General features: G+C 36.6%; 2 protein-coding genes across 4 annotated transcripts; both read right to left on the bottom strand.

The window, feature by feature from the left end:
- Positions 1–80: 80 nt before the first annotated feature.
- Positions 81–15,093, bottom strand: POK1 (phragmoplast orienting kinesin 1). Of its 3 annotated transcripts, none has more exons than XR_015911570.1 (36): positions 14,432–15,093; positions 13,929–14,084; positions 13,234–13,317; positions 13,035–13,154; positions 12,825–12,938; positions 12,638–12,730; positions 12,388–12,548; positions 12,239–12,313; positions 11,541–11,628; positions 11,360–11,418; positions 11,210–11,273; positions 11,052–11,117; positions 10,796–10,963; positions 10,599–10,703; positions 10,200–10,435; positions 10,036–10,105; positions 9,878–9,931; positions 9,731–9,789; positions 9,094–9,157; positions 8,939–8,998; positions 6,379–8,380; positions 6,214–6,287; positions 4,734–6,044; positions 4,531–4,638; positions 4,094–4,257; positions 3,919–4,006; positions 3,725–3,799; positions 2,881–3,120; positions 2,464–2,562; positions 2,307–2,381; positions 2,169–2,227; positions 1,201–1,312; positions 1,004–1,117; positions 757–926; positions 310–462; positions 81–158 (listed from the first exon to the last, which is right to left on the bottom strand). XR_015911570.1 is itself a non-coding variant. In XM_088513902.1 (34 exons), exons 1-34 carry the CDS (start codon positions 14,945–14,947, stop codon positions 753–755), a joined length of 7,107 nt encoding a protein of 2,368 aa, XP_088370028.1. In that variant the 5' UTR covers positions 14,948–15,093. The 3 variants fall into 3 exon arrangements, 1 of the variants encoding a protein (XP_088370028.1); XR_015911571.1 differs by having other exon boundaries at positions 12,239–12,304; XM_088513902.1 differs by lacking the exons at positions 81–158; positions 310–462 and having other exon boundaries at positions 753–926.
- A 4,974-nt stretch (positions 15,094–20,067) lies between these two features.
- On the bottom strand, positions 20,068–21,399 carry LOC132167550 (wall-associated receptor kinase carboxy-terminal protein). The gene is made up of 2 exons (XM_059578555.2): positions 20,518–21,399; positions 20,068–20,390 (listed from the first exon to the last, which is right to left on the bottom strand). Exons 1-2 carry the CDS (start codon positions 21,299–21,301, stop codon positions 20,287–20,289), a joined length of 888 nt encoding a protein of 295 aa, XP_059434538.2. The 5' UTR covers positions 21,302–21,399; the 3' UTR covers positions 20,068–20,286.
- Between the last annotated feature and the right edge of the window lie 227 nt (positions 21,400–21,626).

Raw genomic sequence — 21,626 nt, 5'->3', positions numbered from 1 at the left:
AATTGAATTTGCAAACCAAGTCCGTTCCGCCACGATTGTGATGAAAAAGACTCCCAACCCCCAAAAAGTTAAAAAATGAAAAAATAAAATAAAAGATATAATACAATTTTACAACTTTATGATGGAGTTGGCATGGAAATGTGCTGCTCACTCGTAATCTGCATTTAAAAAAAAAAAAAAACAGACAGATTTCTCATTCTTGTGATACTGGATAAAATGTGTTCAATCTTGTAGAGAATCAGGGCTTTATGCCCTTTGGGTAGATTGGGCCCAAGTTCATAAACAAGGGCACATAGAATAAGTAATTACCTTTCAGCTAATCCCAATGCCCTGGTAATCCGATCAGACCCAAAATATCACCTTCCGTTGGTAGAAAACAATGCATACGGACGCAACCGGCATTAGGTCAATGTACAGCATTAGAGTGGAATTCTACGACCATCAACCTAAGCCTTGTGCTTCCTGGCGACATTATAAGCCCATTAACTTGAGGGGATGGACATAAGTTTTGACCAAAAGAATAAAAAGGATATAATTTTTTGTTATAGCAACTGGGGTTAATAATAAGATTAATAATAGAAACTATATTTTTATCTCATAACTATCTCACAATTTTAACGCGGCAATTCCAACCAATTGTTTATTTTTTTAACAAGGCCTAATCCAATGTCGGTTGGTACTACCACATCAGCATTATGGGATACAAATGTAGTTTCTAGCATTACTCTAATAATAATAGCTTAAAAGATGACTCACCTATATTTTGTTTCTAAGCCATGTCCATAAGTTCTGTCATTTAGATGACTGCCACTAGATCGGCGATACTGAGCAATTTCATCATTCACGTGAGAAAGAAGCTTTTCAGAATGAGCCAGCCTCTTAGTGAAATCAGCATCACCAACTCCCAGTTTTAATGAGGTGTTGTCCTGTTGGATTAAAAGGAACTTTTGCTTTTAAGTTGGAACTCCATTATGGTGGAAACAATAGTAACATGCAAACGTACCTTGTTCTTCAAGATCAGTTGAGTTTGCTGTTGCATACTTGGTGGTGGTCCAAGAAGTGCTTTTACCATCTCATCCAGTTCTGCAACCTTCCTCTTTAGGTTGGTCTTGTCCATCTACAAGAAAAAGAAGTTTAATTATCGGCTAAATCTATTGATTCAAGGTTACAAATATAAACAGTTTGGAATAAATATCCTACCTTCAACATCTCATTCTGTGCAGAGAGCAATTGATCCCGCTCTCTGAGTTGCTCTACAGTGATCTCGACAGCAATTATATCTGCTTCCTTCTTATTTATTTCTGATATGCAACTACAGGAACAGAAGATAAATTGGAACCAACAAAGAAAATGGTGCAAGATCATGAAATCACAAAGACTTTTACTGAACAAAACATGTCAGCTTTGGTGGCACCCTAGGGAATTTCGATATGAGCTTTGTTTCATGGACACCTCAAACAAGTCAAGTATCCTCATTCCAAACACGGGTGCCAGTGTGAAATATGTCCGGTATGCCTAATTTTGGATGCATGCACAATGATATCAGTATCAAAAATGTTATTTTCTCTTCATCTTTACTCATGCCTGACAGGAGATGCTACATGGAAACATCTTACTCTTAGGTAAAGCTTAAGAGAAACCAGGTGCCAATATAGGTGTCTTTGTTTCGTAAAGTAGAAAAACAGAGTAATCTAACACCTAGAATAATGTCTACCAAGTTCCTGTGGCGTAGACCAACACATACGGTAGGAACTTCCAGCAAAATATGGATTTATAAATGGACAAAATATGATTAAGCTAAACATTTCACTGGCTAGAAAAAGAAGTTTCTTGGCCATTCTATCACATTACTAGATTGCTTGTCTGCATTCGTTATAAAACATGGGAGATTTCAGTTAATGGTCACAGACCCCCACACGTACAACTTCTGTACCAGAATGAACACACTTCCCTTTGACTATTATAAACCCATAACTTTAAACAACACAAAAGGCTGCACTGATAAGGTTTTTAAACATGAAGTTGGATCAAACATAATTCCTTACCATCTAATTTTTTTTTCCTGGAATGAACTTTGAGTTGTTCAAAAATTAATTCTGATTCTGATATTATCAGCAGCATATATAATGCAATTACATGGGAGAAAATTACTGGACTTTCAGTCTTACCTCTCTCTTTCCTCAAGTAGATCTTTAATCCGCTTTCTCAAATTGAGAATTTCTTGCTCCTAATACAGTCAAAACTAATGTATTAGGACCATGACTGAACGAAATGAGTGATAAATCAAAGGTTTATCTGATAACCACCTTTGCCAGGAATTCTCCTGTCTGCTGATGAGCCTCCTCCACTAACCTTTGAACCTGATACTGCTCTATTAAGTTCTACAATGTACAAAACAGAATGAAACACGTGAGAACTGAAGCTATTAATATTCACACGTCAAAGTGCTAGTCTAAGACTTACTGCATAGTTAGTCATGTCCAACTTCACACCAAGTAAATCCCGGATGACATCATGTGTCATGCTTTCTGCTGCAGCCAGCCTTGTATTGAGCATGCATACCTGCTTCAGCATATATATTTTTAATACTTCTTCATTGGTTAGTGATTCTGCTAAAGGGAGCATCCACACATATATATACGTGTATAAAATGGTACATGCCTCGGGGGTGTGGGGGGGAGTGAGAGTCTAAGAGAGAGAGAGAGAGAGAGAGGATCTAGAGATGAATCATTAAAAGAGAATAAAACCACCAAGAAAATAGCCACATCCGCTTTCTTTCTTCTTTTTTGGGATCAACTAGTCAACATTGCCAAAAATAGATTATTGCAGTGGTTTTAACAAGAACACATAAAGGAGACTTAGCGAGAATGATTACTCAACCTCTTTCTGCTGACTGGCCACCAACGCCTCTAGCTCCTCTATACGATGCCTGGCCACTGAAAGTTCCTGATCGTTCTCCAAATTCATCTGCTGAACCAAATTTGTGATGCATCTGAATGGTGAGCTGGAGCCCCTTGTCCTCATTGAGCTTCTCTCGGTTTTATCTAATGATGGAGTATTTGATGTTGAATATGACAAATCTGTTTTCACTTCATGAACCATGGCCTCCAAAGTCTTGTACTGTAAAAGGTGTGGATGGAGATAATAAGTCAAGACAGGCATGTAAAACAATGGTTTAGGATGGAAAGATTAGTGAAAGCTAACATCTAACTCAAACACTATAGAAGTCTCATGTAATGTCTCAGTTAGTGCAGGCACCAACACTAGAGACATACAAGCTACTGAAACATATTTCATTACCAGTTGTCTTAAAAGTTAAGATAATAGAAAATAATGAATTTAATCATTTAATTAATATTTGAACACTCTCTCAACTAATGAGACACAACATGTAGAATATTTAACTGAAATAGGGAGCAAACTATAGAGTCAAGGGTCAAACTCAAGACCTCTGTTTTGATACTACGTTAAATCACTAGTTGTCCTAAAAGTTTAGGCTGATAAGAACAATATGATTTTAATCATTTACTTAATATTCTAACAAATCAAACCAATAATTTGGAATTGGCAGTTATTTTTTGGCAATCAAGTTCATCGGTCATCAGATATTGGCAGGATATTTTCAAAAGGATTTCCTATCGAATCTTGAGGCTATATGCTTAAAGATACAAATCAAAATAATATCATGCTATAATAAATTTAGTATGCATGTTTAGTATAGTACCTTTTGTTGGTATTGTGATGCCTGGGCTTCAGCATGCAATACAAGTTCGGAGATGTACTCTTTGTATTGTTTGATCTTCACAATCGTAAAAATTTCATCGTTACAACAGGGGAAAAACATGACTTGAAGTATATGTTCTAAGATCCAAACGACTTCAAGTGAGAATTAAAAACACTAGCAAGTCAGAATAGCACCTGTTTATCCCGATCTGCTTTTTCCTCTTCAAGAAGTTTTATCTGATTCTGTGCTTCATGAAGTTCTACTAATGTACCGTGCAGGTGCCTGCATCAGAGCAATATCTTTGAATCCAACAGAAAGAAAATGGAGAAAGAAAGAATTCAAATCAAAGAAGAAAGCAGCACTACTGACCTAGATATATGCTCTTCAAGTTGTTCAGCATTAGAGTTTCCTGAATCCACATTCCCAGTGAAGTTTTCAACTGATGAAAATGTCAGTCTTAAAGCTTGAAGTTCCAGTTCCAGTGAATCTCTGATCAGTCGATGTCGTTCTACCTCCTCATCCATTTCATATACCTATGAGAGGAAACATTGGCATCCGTTGCTTAAGAAAATATTATTATAACTCAGTTGACAAGACAGCAAAAAGAACATCAGAAACCCACAACATATACGACTGATTTTTTTTGTTTCTTTGGTAGGTAATGTACACAACTGAGACTAAGCCATTTTGCATGTTATACAAGTAAGAAAATGTACTTCTAAAATATAGCACAACTTTCAAAAATTACTTTTCATCAATTGTCTGTAAATGTTGGATGGAAAGAAGATAATGCAAGGGGAACTAACCTTTTTCTCCAACACATTTATGGTACGCTCAAGCTCCTCAACCGAATGTTCTAAAATCTTAACCTCCTCTTCCTTTTGTTCAGCATATATTTTACTTGCCTCTGACTCCTACCAAATTATACTCCAAGATCAATCCAAGAGAAAATCCACATCACTGATATTTTTTATATCAAAAAGAAAAAGAGAAGTCCCTAAATATATACCTGGCGAGCTTCAACAGCAATAGCTTCCTTTTCATCAGCCAATGCATAAGCCATCTCAAGCGTAGCGTTCAAGGATTGAACTTGTTCGCAGAGTTCGTCTCTTTCGCTGGTAACCCTCCTCAATTCATCCTCGATGCCTTTAACCAAAGAGAGTGATTGTTTTTCCACTGACGAAGTTAAATGAAGAATTTCTTTTTCCAAACCTTTGACCATCTCCTTCTGTTCATCCAATAACACTTCAGTTTCAGATTTTTTTAGATAGAGATCTTTTAGAAGCACCTTCAACTCAGCATTTTGGTTAGAATAACAGTCTATTGTGTTATTAGCCTGCTCAAGATCAGAATTTGATATCAACAAAGCCTTTTCAGTATGAGCTAGATGACCTTCAAGTTTTCTATACTGAACCAGCATGTCATCAAGCTGACTTGTTTTCATCTCTAGCTCATGTCGAACTAGGCTTAAAGAAAATATTAGCTTTTCAGTTTCATCTTTGATGTCCTTCGTATTGGAAGTTGATTCCTGCAACAATCTAAAATCAAAAAGCAAACCTTCCAATAAAACTTCTTTCCGCTCCAATTCCTTCTTAAGTGCAAAGTTCTCATATATTAGATTATCACTGGACAACCCCACTTCTCCCTCTTCCAACTTTCTGACTATTTCACATTCACCTCCTTCCCCTATGACTTTCTCATCAGCACCCCTGATGTCATCCTTACCACTTGAGATACTTTTCAAATTTACTACTGGACTGCATTCTTGATGTCTGGAAGGATACAAACCAGGTTGTGCATTAAAACATGGGAGTTTGCTGATTAACTCCTCTACATGACACTGGTACAGCACAAACAAAGCAAACCGTTTCTCCATTGTCTCAGTGCAAATATCTTCTAGTGATGTCCTGGAGTTGCTAACTAAGTAAAGCATCTCCTGTCCTATAGATAAGGCATCAGAATATATCATGTTGAACCTCTCATCCACAACCTTTTGCATTTGTTGAAAACAGCCTTCAAGCAAAGAGAATGAGTTCACTATCTCTTCCATACCATAATGGATTTGATCCTGCAGTAATTCATTCTCTCCTTCTTTCAAACGTAGTAATGACTTAAGTTGTTCAACTTCTTCAACCAAGCTTGCTCTCTCTACCATCAAATTCTCACCAGTTTGCTTCCACATGTCATTCAACTGTTTTGCATTTTCATTTGCTTTCAGCAAAGCATTTAACATCAAATCAGCTTCTCTCATTGTTGCACGGGTTTCCTCAAATTTGGTCAAAAAGCTAAAAGGTTGATTCACTTTTGCATCATCAACTACCTGCACAACACAAAACATTGCACAAAATAAAAGGCTGGTGATCTTGACAATGAGAAATCGATGGTTGTAAGAGTAAGAAAATTTTCATTATTGATCCATTTTAACATCTAATTTGGCCTTATTTATTAAAGCAGATTACATAAAACAGCTGTTTGAATTTGAGGTGTACCTCTCTTGTATTATAGCAGCCTACTTCAGCTTTCTCCATCCCCAACTCAATAGATGGAATAACTTGCTTCAACTCTGCCATCCATTAGGAATTGATTAAGTCCCTTCCACAGTATTTGTTTCTACAATAAATTTATGAATGCAAGTGGTTCAAGGAAACACATACCTTCTGGGTAAAAACAATCCCCAACATCTGACCCACTGAGTAGTGTTGTTAAATGAACATATAGTTGACTAAAAGCATCGAATACCATCTCTAATTCCTTTCTCAGGCAGAATCTCGTTGCTTCACTCTGAGCCTCTGAACCTTCCAAGAGCTTCTTTGACTTTTCTGATTCTTGATCATCAGATTGAACTACCAAGCCTTCAACTTTCATGGCCATCATATTTAGCCCTGGAGGAAACCTAGAGCAGGAAGTACATGAGATGGCATCCAATTTGATTCCTGAAGCAACACTTTCAGTTGAAACATCAGAGCCAGATATAGAACTATCCAGATTCCATGTATCTGCTTCAACTGAATCTTCAGAGTCCGAGAAACACTCACACATGTTTACTTTTGTATTGATGCAATCTTTAATACTCTCCAGTATGTCATTTGTTTCAGCAAGTCTGTCTCTTATCTCAGTCAGCGTGTGATTCTGGTTTCCAAGGTTCAGAAATTTTTGTGGTTCCATTGATAGTGATTCAACCGTGTAGAACAGAGAATTCTTATGGTTCTGTCTGAATTCCATATATGTCTTCCTTGTTTCATGAATCTCTTTCACCAAGTCCTGAACCAACTCCCTATATGCAGAAGAAATTTTGCAGACATCAATTTGGAGGGATGATATATGCATTTCTATATCTGTATAAAATTCATTAATAGCATTCTCAGACTCCAAAACTCCTGATCTGGCCAACTTCACTTGGGCCTCAACATACTCCAGTGCTAAGACATTAGTGTCAGCCTTCGTCTCAGAAATTTTATGGTTGCCCACATCAGTGGGATTAGCCAGTTTCAGGATTGGAATGTCTTTCTCGACATCGTTTCTCTGAGCAACCTTGTGACAATCAGAAAGCCATTCACCTGCTAGAAAAGCAGCATTAGCACATTGTGCTGCTTCATTAACCTGATCCTTCTTGATTTTGCATTCACTATCTTCCATATTTCCCATGTTGGTGTTCTCATACAACAGCTTGCTTAAATGGATTGCCTCAGTGCTTTCGTCAGTATCAAGTCGTTGGAATTCATTCAAAGCCATTGTTGCATCTTTTAATGAACGTAGCTTCAGCTCCATTTCCATAACCATCATTTGTGCATCTTCCAAGCTCTTTTCTAAGAGCAGAATACTTTCTTCCTTCTCCATGCAAACTCTGGCAGCCCTCTCTACATGTTCACTAATACAACAACTAGCCTGGGGAAATGAACGAGCAATACCGTCTATCTGACCAGATGCATCTTTGAGGGATTTAGAACCGTCAACAAGGAAGCTTGTCAGTTCCAAGGTTGCCCTTTCCCACTCCATACAAAGCGCCTTTATCTCCTCCTCTTTAGCTGCTATTGTGTTTCTTAGACTTGAATTTTCTTGAGTCATGTAACAAAACCTTTCGTGAAGTTCTAACTGAAGAGCAGCAACATCTTCTTGTAAATGAAGAATTGTTTTGCTTGTCTCCATCTCAACCTGTTCACAGACTAGTTCGATTTGGTGCTGCTGAGATGAATGGAATGCCTGATCTTCACGATATTGGTTATTAAGTGATCTGACCTCCTCAAGGTCCTTACTCATTTTGTCCAACTTGGCTTGCAAAACCTTCCTTTCAATGTCTTCTCTTCCCTCCATCAGCAAGCCAATGTTTTGTGTTTCTAAATCACCTAATTTCAGCAAATGACTTTGAACTTCCAGTATGGATTGTCTGTCTACCTTTTCCTTGTTGCTTAACATTCCCACGAGTCTTTGATTCTCCTCCTGGGTATGCTGCAGCTCAGTAATTAGATGGACCTGCTCTGACTCCATTGCTTCAATCAACAATCTAGCATCAATCAACTCTTTCTGAGTATCAATAGGCTGTGACACTGAATCATCACCCACATTCTTGTCAATTATATTCTGTAGAGCCTCGTCATCTGCCTGGGTGCGAGATGTTATCTCTTCTCCAAAGTCACTTTGGATATATATGTTTTCTACCTACAAACATTGTGATTAATCATATACTACAACAAAGAAGAAAGAAATGACTGGTGGCATCTATGTCTGACCTTCCTTTGAATGCATCCAAAACTAGTATGCTTTCTAGCCCGTCAATATATATTCTCAGAAATGAAAAAATGCTTTATTTAGTTAAAAGACGTGGGCAACATATGCATGGTTTTTTAAGGAGATTTTTATAGTTAGTTTAGAACACTATTATATTCTATATCAGGAAGATAAAGCATATGTGGTTACACATGTATAGAATTGTTTCCTTGTGGTATGAATGTTCCCTTTCCATTTCAACGTAATGAACAAAACAAGAAAAAACGTTGTAAATTTCCCATGATTCTGTTGCCAAAAAGTGCCCAGGCAATTTGATTTATGTGACAGAACACAGTATGAATCTTTACATGCACTGAAAATGCAATAGTATATCAACAGAAGCAACAGCAAAGCTCAGATATTGTTCAATAAGGAACCAGTTTCTGCATATTGTAATCTATAAAAATTAATTGGAAATTACACTAAGAACAAGTTGGCGTATTTTCTCACCAATGAACAATTATCTGTTTGCTTAAATTCCCCAGAGTCCTTGGAGAAAGAACTTGTAACCTGCAAAAAATGCAAAAGTACTATAAATCATCAAGGTACAAAGGTTATGCTATCTCAACAACCACATCTTTCACTAATTCATTGGCTATCCTTACAGAGTCAGATGCTTGGCTGCAGTTCAAATAGTTTCTCAGTTCTGTTTGTAATTCATCTACTTCCCTGCAGATATAAATCATAAGCACAATAATAGGAAAAGGACGAATGGGAAAAATTGTCAAAACCTTGCAATTATGATGCTTAGGAAGATCATTTTAATGCCATTGGAAAGTAAAACAAGTAAACAGAACGAACTTCACAGCTGCTGAAATTACTAAAAGGGAGATGAAAAAATGTGAATAATGGAACCAAATGTCCAGACGATCAGGCGATACTTAATCCATGGAAACTACATCAATAACCTTAAATGCTAAATGCCGATTGAAAGGGCCATGCTAATTAAATATGGTTTTCAACGACAAAACTGACACAATGTCACAAATAGTTCATCATGTACAGAGACCAAGGCCAAAGAAATCCTTCTCTGCACTAGCTACCAACTTTGAGTAGGATCCCTGTTATCATTAACGCTTTAAGTGGGAAGAGAGAAATAAACAAATAGATTAACAAAAAGAGCAGGGTGACATAAGTGCATTGATAGGGACCTGATTTCCTAGGCCCTGTGGAGTCAAATGAGAAATTGGAGGCAACGTGTTGCAGAAATATGCCTAAAATGAAGTATATTGATTTAAGTACCTAATCAGTTTGAAATTCATATTCCTGCAATCTTCCAACTCCTTTATAGTATCACTATCCTGCACTTGAAGAGTGTGTGTATTAAGAATTGGAAAGCATTAAGAGCATAACAAATACTGTACAACTAATTTAGAATCGCATGTCAACCTGATTATCGTTTCTTGTAGAGAACAAAATATTTCCTTCAAGTGTTTCCAGAAGCTGCACATTGAAAATGCTACATAGTTGTCAAAGGTTCAAAGAATGGTTTCACTATCCTAATAAAGAATTATAGAAGAAAAGGAAATGAGAATGTCTTTATAGACCTGCTTGCGTAATTCTGAAACTTCAGCCAGCAACTTTTCTCTCTCTCCTTGTTCATAAAAATTTTGAAATCTGACATGGGAAATGCTGCAAAATGAGTCCCCATCATCCAGAAAGGAGACAAAGAAAATCATATAAAGCATTAGTTAATATCCATGGAAATTACAGTTGGAGTTGCTCATGAAGTCTGATATTCTCCAGAGCAAATCGGGTCAATTCTGGATTCCTATCAATCCTAGCCCGAAGCAGCTGAATTTCTGCCAGTAAAGCCTTATTTTCTTCCATGAGATAGTTCTCAGAAGACAGACTGCCATGCACTACCAATTCAAGTTGTTTGATTTTCTCCTCACGAAACCTTAGCATCATTTTAGTATGCTGAGCCTCCTCTTCCCTTTGGCAAGCCTGCAAAAGATGCCACAGTCGTAAATTAACACACAGTTTACAAAATAGGCCATGATTAAGCATGTGACGAACCTGAGACATATCAAGTAATCATGGCCCCTAATATTCAGATTTTTTCTTCAGAAATAGGAAAGTATAGGACTGCTTGTTATAACAGATATACCAAGCTGTTCACGTGTCCAATTTCAGCTTCTAACTTCCGAGCTGCAGTCTCTGCCATTTTTTCTCTCCTCAGAGCACCAACTAAAGTAGCTTCCATGCATTTCATCTGCCACAGAGATGTAATCTAGCTGCCTATAACTATATAATACAAATCTTAAGACGGAGAGAGGTAGCTTTAAATTTAGACGTCAAAGTTACCTTCCTGCTTTGGGGACTATGTATCTTACGGTTACCAGTGGGCTTTCTTTCTCCTAAAGAGTCACATTCCTCTGATAAGTTATTCAATCCAGACTCTTCAAAAGGCGGAATATAATTTGAGATAGACCTTGTAAGGTTATTATGCTTCATCAAAATGGATAACTGGCCCTGTTTGGTTTCACAAATGCCTCAGCTTCTACTAACTGGTGAACGCCCAAGGTAAAATCTCTCACAAATATGCATCTACAACACATACCTTTAACTGCTGAATTTGTCGCTGCAGTGCAGTTACATCACCTGACGCGTCTTCATTCACTTTAGCCTAGAAAAAGAAGAACGGCAAATTAAAATTTTCAAGTTATCTCAGTTTTTATTGAAGAATGTATACAGACAAGTGTGCATTTAAATTAATACATTGTTCTGAATAAGTTTGGCACGTTGGGCAAACTTCAGAGTGCTGAGTGTTTCATTTGCAGAGCTGCGAGGAAAGCAAAACTTATGTAAACAAATAAGAAGTACAATAGACGAAAAACAAAATGCTTAAAACTCAATAAAGAATCAGACCAAATAGCTGGGCTGACATTTGCAATAATCGTTGTTTTTGAGTTTCCACCCAAAGAATCCTGCATTCACATTTGTAGATGATATGAGCTTTTTAATATAAGTTACCAAGGTAAAAAAAAATTAAAAAAATACACATATTAAGATAGAATCGTCTTCAGTTTTAGAGCTTTTAGTATCTAACCTGAAGTAGAAATGTGAGCCTTGAATCTCTGTAGGGAACATGCCTATGTTTCCCATGCGCTAAATCCACTAAAGACATTATCACCAAGCTAAAAGTACAAAATGAAAGATAATTCAGGTTAACCAATAATAGTATGAAACTCTTATCCTGTAGCATTAAAGACCTTTAAGATGAAATTCAACCGTATGAAAAAGTTAATCAAATTAAGCTTCTCCTCCCAGATGGCTGTCCTTTTCTTTTAAGTTGATCAATCACAAGGTCAGTTTTGCAGAGATTCATCCTGGAAAACCTTTGACCAGCCATCTCCCCAATCCCCCCAAAAAATATATATAAATAAAAAAAGGCCCCAAAATACGTATTAAAAAAAAAAAAATAGGGTTTTTTCTTACTTTATTAATGATGGCCTCCTTTAAAAAACAATCAATGAATCTGGCCCCCTCAAAATAATTTCAGTGCAGTCTCCCCCAAAAAAAAAATAATAATTCCTAGTTCCGTTTCTCATTATTTTCAGCGCACATTTGGCATATCTCCTAAAAACTTGGAGCCCAATGTCCTTCACCAAATAAATGGTGGCACAAATCAACAAATTTATAAGCAAGACGATGTCATTTCAGCCAAAAAGCTTAACAAGCATCACACCCAGAGAGATTCTTGATGTATCTAAAGCAAATTAACTGAGATGATGGTTTTTCAGTTACCCAAGAGTCGATAAAGATTTGTTTATATTTGCTGCTTCTTTCAAACGATCTCCCTCTGCACCAGAGCTTTTCTGCCTGAACCAATAAGCAGTTGGACTAGCTTTGTAGAAAAGAATGAAAAGACAACTGATTGTAGAAACAATAGTTACCTTTCAGAACCCGCTAGATCTACTAAATTTAACCTTGCAAATCGGAAAAGACTCATGGAATCTTTCTCCCAGCGGCTTTCAATGATACAAGTAAAAACACTGTGGGAACGGCTACTCTCACTGTTCATATGAGTTGCCGCCATTTTTCTGTTTGCAGCACCCTGTGTATGATAGAATTATGCCAATAATGTCTATGACTAAAATGTGGTAAGCTATATATTAATCCAAACAATTCACCAAAAATTCACACCTGCAACAAAAGTTTGACGACATCATTGACAGTCCTCACATTATACTCTCTGAGGTTTTCAACATATACCCCTTTCTTCAAGTCTTCTCTGAGCTGTGATAGGAGGATTAGGTTGACAATGCCCATTGTATGAAAACATAATAATGAGGAACATCCAATGTGAATAATATGTACACAAAATCATTACTTGCAGATTAGTTGATGAAGTCTCCAAAAGATCCGTTATCTGCTCATTGTATATCTCTAGAAAGGAACATTTGCAGCTATATCTCAGCTTTTCATCCCTCCTGCTCTCTTCTTCCTACATAAATGAGTTCTACTAAGAACACCTCAATAACACATCAAATAAACATGGACAATCAAATCACAACGAACAATACAAGTTTAGGTATCGCACCGCTCTAATTCTTGTAAATAAATATTCAAAAATGCGTGGAGTTATCCCACAATCTTCATTGAGCTTTCCTTCCATTTCATATACCTCACCCATCATGGTATATGTTTTGCCACTTCCTGTCTGCACAAAAATATCTTAAACTTCAACATCTAGTCTGATGACAGATCACAAACAACCATGAAACCCCATCATCACATACCTGACCATATGCAAACATGCAGCTATTATAACCCGACATGCAATTCTCCACCATGGGGAGTCCAGCAACCCTGAACAGGTTTTCCTACAACAAATTCATGCACCATACAGTGTTAAAAGTGTTGATAACATGATTAAATTTACTTCTTCCTCTAATCTTAATCTTCTTTGATAAGTGGTGATTTAACATAGTATCAGATTCAAAGGTCTTGAGTTCGAACCCTCACTCTGTCGATTCAACCCTCATTTAATTAAAATATTTCACGTGTTAAGCTTCACCTATTATAATAGAGTTTGAGCCCATACATGAGGGGGGTGTTGAAGTGTTGATTAAATAACTAAATCTACATCTTCCTATCAGCCTAAGCTTTTAGGACAAATGGTGATTTAACTCGTACATCATAAACATCCAAACAAACCGGCCCCTCATGCTCCTTTTAGTTGCTAACAGAATAAACAAAAATAAATGAACCGAAACACAAAATCCTCCTATTGATCTTTATACAATTACTTGCCTTCGTTGAGCTGAAGTTTCAATATTTCATATAGCCAAAAACAACTTGAAACTCAAGAAGTGAAACTTTTTCCTTTCCACTTTCTACGTAGCTATATTAATACTTTACACGCACAAGAGATACATGTGGAAAACCATATTCATATTATACAACTTTCATAGACAATGGATTATAATAGCACCTGTGATATAGTCTCCCAAGCGATATGATCAAAGGTAAATCTGGTTTCAGGATGACCAAGCCACACCAAGGTCTGCGCACTTTCCTGCCTCAAGCATTGACCGTTACCTTGTGAAACCCTCTCCATAGTACTCAAGGGTCGAATCCGTATCAACACCTGAATCAAACAATCACATATTGTATCGACCAAACTAATAAATTATTACATCTTTCAAAAGTTTACGTCAATAGAAAACGGTGAATTTAATCACTTAACCAGTATTTTAACATTTTCTCCAATGTAAGAGCACAGAGACCGACCCAACGCGTGAAATTACTTCCAATGGGAGGGAAAGTAGAGTCAATATACAACTTGTTCTGACATCGTGATATATTACTGCTTGTTCCAAGAGTCCAAGGTGAATTTATTCGCGTAATCATTATTCCAACACAAACTCACTACATTGAACAATAAAACTAACAGAGAAAAAAATAAAATAATTAAAATGACAATTAGTTCACAACCTGCACATTGTGGTCCGTCCAGAACGACGGGTCGTCCACGAGCTCAAAATGTGGGACGTCCACTGGAAATTCGGAATTCTCAGCCGAAATACCTCTGAAAACCCTAGAGGAACTCCCTCTCCCTCCGGTGTACAATGGAGGAGCTCTGCTCACAGCACAAGGCCCCGTCGCTCCACCAATGGAAGCCCTCTTCGCCGGAGTGCTCTGCGCCGAGTTCGGCTCCGACTGCGCCTTCGCTCCAGCGCGACCCGAAATCCTAGGAGTCCCGTAGCTGAGACCCGCATTTCCCGCTCGACCCGCTCGACCTGCTTCCAACTTGTGATGAGAATCGAAATCGGGATCCTGGAGGTCCGTTTGGTACTGAGATGGATCCTGAATTGCGTTCAGAGGAGTTCTAGGAGGTGGAAAATGGATCGGATTCGGCGAAGTTTCGAAACCATTCTCGTTCGCTTCGGATAGCGTGCTCTTCGAAACGTTTCGAGCTACGAGTCGAGAAGTAGAGGTCTCTTTCGACATGTCGAAGCTCGAATATCTTGGAAAAAATTGTGAAGAAGCTGTGAATTTCAGTCAAATAGGGAGTTTGAGACCCTAGTTAGATCCATTAGGAAGAAAAAGAAGAAGTGAAATTAGGGAATGACGGAGCTGCTTCGACTTCGAGATTTGAAAGCTGAAGCTCAGTGACATGGTACTCCTGAATGAAAGAAATACGATAGGCCCGCCCATTTTTTAAATTCAACTGTTGGTTGTAGCAGTGTAGCCCCTCGACTCTTGAGAATATTAAAACGACCCCACATTGCTCTTATAATTTTCATCTCCTATTTGTTTCTTTTTAGAAAAAGACTAAAGCAATTCATTATGTGTACATCAAATTTGTGACACTTTAGCTATTTTATTATAATTTTTTATTAAAATATAAAAAATTTAATTAGGTAACATATATTTTTTGATGAGTACTAACTTTGTAGAATACTTGTAAAATGTTTGTGTGGCATATCTAATGAGAAATAATAATAATATAATTTATAATCTAACAATTGCCGAAGGATGACATAAATTAGCTACAAACTGGTCTAATAAAGTGATACGTATCCCTTAGCATGTGGACAGTATATGTTTATTTAATGAAATGTACTTCTCACGTATTTTCTTAATAGCATTAATAAGAAAATACGTGCTTCTCATATGCTTTAAGAACACAATTTGTAACTAATTTATGTCCACCGAGTACATGACCAAAATCACATCCGTTAACTTTAAGAATAAGGTATGGGTGCAAACTTTAAGGATAATTAGGGTAAGAAGAATATTAAAATCAATCATAAGGAAGTTGAATTAAAAGCGAAGTATGATTAAGATGCTATTAGCTATTGCTATCCGTTAAAATGGGAATTTATGATTACAATAATGGTGTTGGTGGAAATCTATGATTAAAAAGCAAACTATGATAACACTGATTTTAAAAAAGAGTTTTCTAAAGGAGGAGTGAATGATGGGGAATTTGAATTCAAACATTTGCTAATGGGTCCGGCTACTCCAAATTAGCCTGCGAAACTGAGAAAGGGGAATCATAAGCATAATAAAGAGATATATGAATAGGAAATTGACATTATTTAAGAGCGGAGCCAGCGGGACTTTAGAAAAGTTGGTCAAGTCCCGAATTAAAAGAAAACAAATCTTTGATACCTTTTTGTTTTTGAGAAATATTATGGTTCTTTATACTGTTGTTCTGAACCTACTATATATCGTTTTCTAAAAATGTAGAAAAAAAAAAAAAAAAAAAAAAAAAAAAACTTACCTCACTAGTCCCTTATTTATTTTTTTACAAAATAATATCCATGTAAGATTAGGAGAACAACAAAGGAAACTATAGCATTTTTTTTTTAATACCTTCCAACGAGAGTTCAATTTGCGCCGAAAACATAACTAATTGTGTTTATCGTCTCTTAACACCATTGCCGAACTAGAGGGGGACCAAATTTTTTCTATTTCAAATGGGATGGATTCATCGAAGTTTCCAAACCATTATTGTTTGCTTTGGATTGTGTGTTCTTTAAAACGTTACGAGCTACAAGTCGAAAAGTAGAGGTCTCTTTTGAGATGCAAACGTTGACCTTCACGAGAGTTCATTGTTTGAATTTAAAGTTTGTACATTTAACTGTGTAAATATTTTTATATTATTGAAACTTTTTTTAAAACGTACAAACATTTTACTTCATATATACTATTAGGTGCTCCAATTTTAAATCTTGACCATGAAATTAGCGCTATCCATTTCTTTTGAAATGGAAGAGATCATATTTCCCCACGCTCTCCTCTAGTATTTCTCTTTAAATATTTATATATAGTTTAAAATATTTATATATTTTCAATTAAAAAATTTCTTTAAAATATTTATATATGGTTAAACATATAGATTTGTTTGGCCTCAAAATTAGTTTTTACCTCTCATTCACGTAATGGCCCATCTCAATCATAAATCTTGAATTCGTCCCTCTTGATACTATAACTCTACATATAATAGTGATTTAGTCACAAGTTAAAAATTTGTGAGCAATTAGGCATACTGTACATTTAAAGTGAACATGATCATTTTCATTTCATATGAAAATAGAGATAAATAATTTAATGATTTATTTTGTTTTATTGTATCTAATAGTGTACATTTGTCAAGTTATTTAAATTTTAAATGACATATCAACATATTAAACATCTAGCAATATATATATATGCAAATTGTTAATGATGTGACAATATATTCAACATCTAACAATATACACACTATTACATATGTAAAAACATATGAAGGTTGTGTTGCGAGCTCTCTAAATGGATGATCATGATACTTGGATGGCCAGGTTACCAACGAGCTTATCGTGGTCACCCTCCAAAGGGCCTAAAAGGCCCAACTGCCCACAATCAAAGGACCTAGCAGGCCTGATGACCCACAACCCAAACAACCCACAAGGACCCAAGCGCACTCTTGCCAAAATGTAATATCCAACTACTTATTTATATATCCGCCAGCTCAGATAATCGTCTGCCCACACACCATGCATCTCGTCCCAATAAATTTAGGGAGAAAATCTTAACGTTAGTATCAAATTATTGGACAGAGCCCCTTAAACCATAAGGTGGGACGACAAGGGACGATCCTATATAAGAAATGAGAGGACACTCACTCAGGTACCTAATTTTGCCTTACGGATTTGGCTGTCTACCACTGGGATTTCTTCGGGTTTTTTTAACCCTTAGAAGGGTAACGTAACGTAACGTAAAAAAAAAACAAAATAGCAAAAAAACTGTGTATTTTCTCTCTTTTCACTTCCCCCTCTCTCTCTCCCCACCCCCACAGACACTGCTCTCCCATGAATGTTCTAGTGAACTCCGCATATCAGTGGTAGTTTGGTGACTTTGGTCTACCGCGGGTAAGTCAATTCCTGTCTTACTAAATGCTTATTTAGAAGTGTATTTAAAATGTTTAAAAGTGTATTTAATACTAAAAAAATCAATTTAAAAAAATATATATATTTGTTTAGTAAAAAAATTAAAAATACTTTTAAAAGTCCAAAAAATCTAAAAATGACAAAAATACATTTTTTGACAAAAACTTAATTTTTAAGCTTTTGTTTAAAAACACTTTTTGATTTAAAAATTATATTTTTCAAATGCGTACTGAAATTCTCTTGCTCTCATCAATGTGGTGTTTGGCAAATGGGTTGGCCTAGACACTGTAGTTGATGTAGATTGATGTGAAAAAAAAAATAAGAATGTTTGATATAAAAAAAAAAAATGAAAAAGTGGTATGAAAAAGTGAAAAAAGTTTTGTTTTATAGTGATTTTTTTATTTGAATAATAATAAAAAATGAATAATTTGATATAAAAAGTGAAAAAATTAGAATATTTTGATGTTAATTTTTTTAAGAAATGGTGATGAATAGTATTTGGGCCAACCCCATCCCCTTTACCGAACAAAGCCTTGCAATTGACTTGAGCTCATCATAGTGGTCTGGTGGATCTAGTGAGCATTGCATTGCATGGTCAGTTGGTCACTGTACTAAGAATACTCGATTCCAATATACCAAGAAAATTACTTAAATCGCTCAGAGAAAAAAAAAAACTTAAATCACAAATTAGGCTCCGATCCCAATACACCAAGAAAACTACTTAAATCATAAATTAGGCTGTGCAGTCTTGCAGAGCCGTAAAAAGTTGACATTTAAAGCTTGAAAAAGGTCGACTCCAAATCCATATGTCAGTGGAATGGATCGTGGCAATCTACACCGCACAAAACAAAACAGGGGAAGATAATGAACTAAAACAGAGCAAATTTTTTGTATAGCTTTACTTTTTTGTGGTAGCACGTGAGGTAAGTGGACGAACTGACAGAACTACGGGGTGGAGCGTGAGGCCGTGTCAGATGACTGTTGTTGTTGTAGTTTTCATATAATTGCAGATCTGCCCCTTGAGAAGAACCCGGCCGCTTGCTATAGTAAAAGTTTAGTGAGAAAAAGGCTTGAGAAGAATTGGTAGTGATGCGTACAACGGCGCATAACCAAAGCCCACAAGAAATGACTTTAATACCATGTAAACATTCGAGAAAATGTAAAATAAGAGAACAATAACGGAAACAAGATAGAAACATATATAACGTAAGAAATTTGGGATCCAAATCCCTTAAAATTTTCTAAAAATTTTAGTTTATGAAATTTTAGATTCAGGCCATTTATTTTTATCGAAGAGCCATTATTCTATCATGTGTCACACTACTAATAAAATAATAAAATAATGATAATTATTAATATCATTAAAAATTTAAATATTATTTTATTAGTTTATTAGTAGTGAGACACGTGGTAAAATAATGACTCTTAGATAAAAATAAATGACCTGAATCTAAAATTTTAGAAACTGAAATTTTCTTAAGAATTCTAGGAGATCCGAATCCATAAATTTGAGGTTGTTCAGCCTTAAACCCGGCCAACGTCTACCATTGAAAAGTGCCCTAAAGAGCTACATTTTTGTTTTGTTGTATTGATATGTAAATCAGTGTATTACACTGTATGATATATTTATAAAGAAACTAAGGTGTAGCAAGCAAGGAAATGCGTGGAAAATAAGGCAAGATGAACCAAATGAAATATGCTGCTAATAAGGAAAATATAAATCAACGTAAATAGAAACCAATATTTTTTCTTTAACGTCACAATAACTCTAGACTCTCTTGATAAGAGCAGTGATTTATGTATATTTTTATACAAAATGGCTAATCAAAATTTATCTACGACATTCTTGATAAGATTTTATTTTTCAACTTTTTGAAAAAAAGAGATGTGGAGAGATAAACAGTAAGAAAATTTTGAGAAAAAGAGAGATGTGAAAGAGAAATAGGAGGAGATCGAAAATAAAATGACTCCTGTGAATAGTACCGCTACATGTAGCATTTTTTTTTGTTAATTCAATGTAGAGTTTTTTTACAAATCTGATTAATTAGCCGTTTAAATAAAAATATCATTTGACTCATCCATTGTGAGTGCTCTAGGTGACCATTTACGGCAATATTAGAAGTTGAAAAACTAGAATGTGATATACAGTTAGGACATTTTGGTCATGACGAGTTTCTCCCACAATTTCCCAGCCAGCCATGTATGACACACAAGGCTAAAAATGTGAAAAGTAGACACAAGCTTCATGCACATGAGAATTGATCCCTTCTAGCAGCTATCTTTGGCACTTGGAAATTAAGAATGCAAAACCCAAACAAAAAAGGCTCTCCATAATTAATGAAGTCGATCTGTAAAGACATTACAAATAACAACCCAACTCAAAAAAACAGATCAAATAACAGCGAGACTTCATCATAAACTCATGCGAAGAAATGTCCCCAGAATCAAAACAAGTGCTTGGAACAGTAACCTTGGAGGACCATGACTCTCTCCTTCAGCTGTGATACTACCTGCAGCTGAAACCCAAAAAAGTATACCAGTGTAGAAAAATTAGTACAACCTTAAAAACTATAATTTGGTTAATTAATTAATTAATTTATTTATATACTTTAATTTCAAAAAGCTCCAACAGCTAGGCCTTACCACATTCTCTAGTGGAATTCACATAACTTGAGCAAAGGCAGACCAACCCCTCAGTCTCAGTGTCAAACCCACAAGAACCACCAGACTGCGCACACCGTTCACATCCAGTGTCCGCTACAGTGAAGGACAGCTTGATCCCGTACACCCAATCCAACGGTCCCATTCCCTTCAAATCATCAGTGTTAATCACGGTGGTATAATGCGAGCAATCCAAGATATCCATGCTCATGTACTTCACCGTATCGTACCCAGTAAAACAGCAGGGCGGAGAACTGTTGGACAATAAATGGAACACCCGGAAGGCATTGCACGGCCCATAAAGCTCGTCGCAGGAGTGGCCGGAAAAGTTGAAGCATAGATTCTTGTAGTGGTTAAGGACGGGGGAATCGACGGAGCAATTTAGTAAGGCGAAGACGGTGTCCGACGTGGGAGGTATTATGATGGACTGAATGGGCGTCAAACGAAAGTCATGGTGAGGTTGTAGGATGGAGCACGTGGACATTGCTGGGTCGTAGATCACCATTGACTTCTTTTCGTAGTCGATGGATTGGACTTTGTAGATGCCGGAGGGGGTTGTGAAGAATAAGTCGGTGGTGCAGTTTAGCATCTGCCTGAACTGCGGCGCGCCGCACCCATCGTCGAGGCCAAATGGGTACTTTATGGCAATGCTGCCGCAGGAGTTTCGGCAGAGGGAGAGAGCTGCGAGAGTGGGAAGTGTTTGGAGCTGCAATGTTAAGGTTATAATGAGCTTGAATATGGCGGATGGGGTTAGTGTAGACTGCATCTTCGTGCTAATTTACTTCTCATGGAGAACAGGGAAGAGCAAAATCAAAAATGTGCTTGCTCTGAGTAGAGGGGTTTGAAAAAACAAAAGCGAATGACTTTTACACAGAAAGGTACAATCAATCAACAGAAGTGCGAAATTTACTCCATAATTGAAGACACTTTTTTGACCGTTTGACAGGCTGGTGCTGGGATCCACTAGGAAGAATTTTTGAGAAAAAAACGATTTCTCTTTCATTATTGATCGGGTTTCATTGGGGTATGTGTCCCAGACTCTTTGCCCCCATTAAAGGCTCAAAAGAAGAGAAAGGTCGAGCTCCGGAGCT

The sequence above is a fragment of the Corylus avellana genome, chromosome 2 (assembly GCF_965113065.1).
Source record: "Corylus avellana chromosome 2, dhCorAvel1.hap1.2, whole genome shotgun sequence".
Classification (NCBI taxonomy): Eukaryota; Viridiplantae; Streptophyta; class Magnoliopsida; order Fagales; family Betulaceae; genus Corylus; species Corylus avellana.
This window is presented reverse-complemented; position numbering and strand designations above follow the sequence as displayed.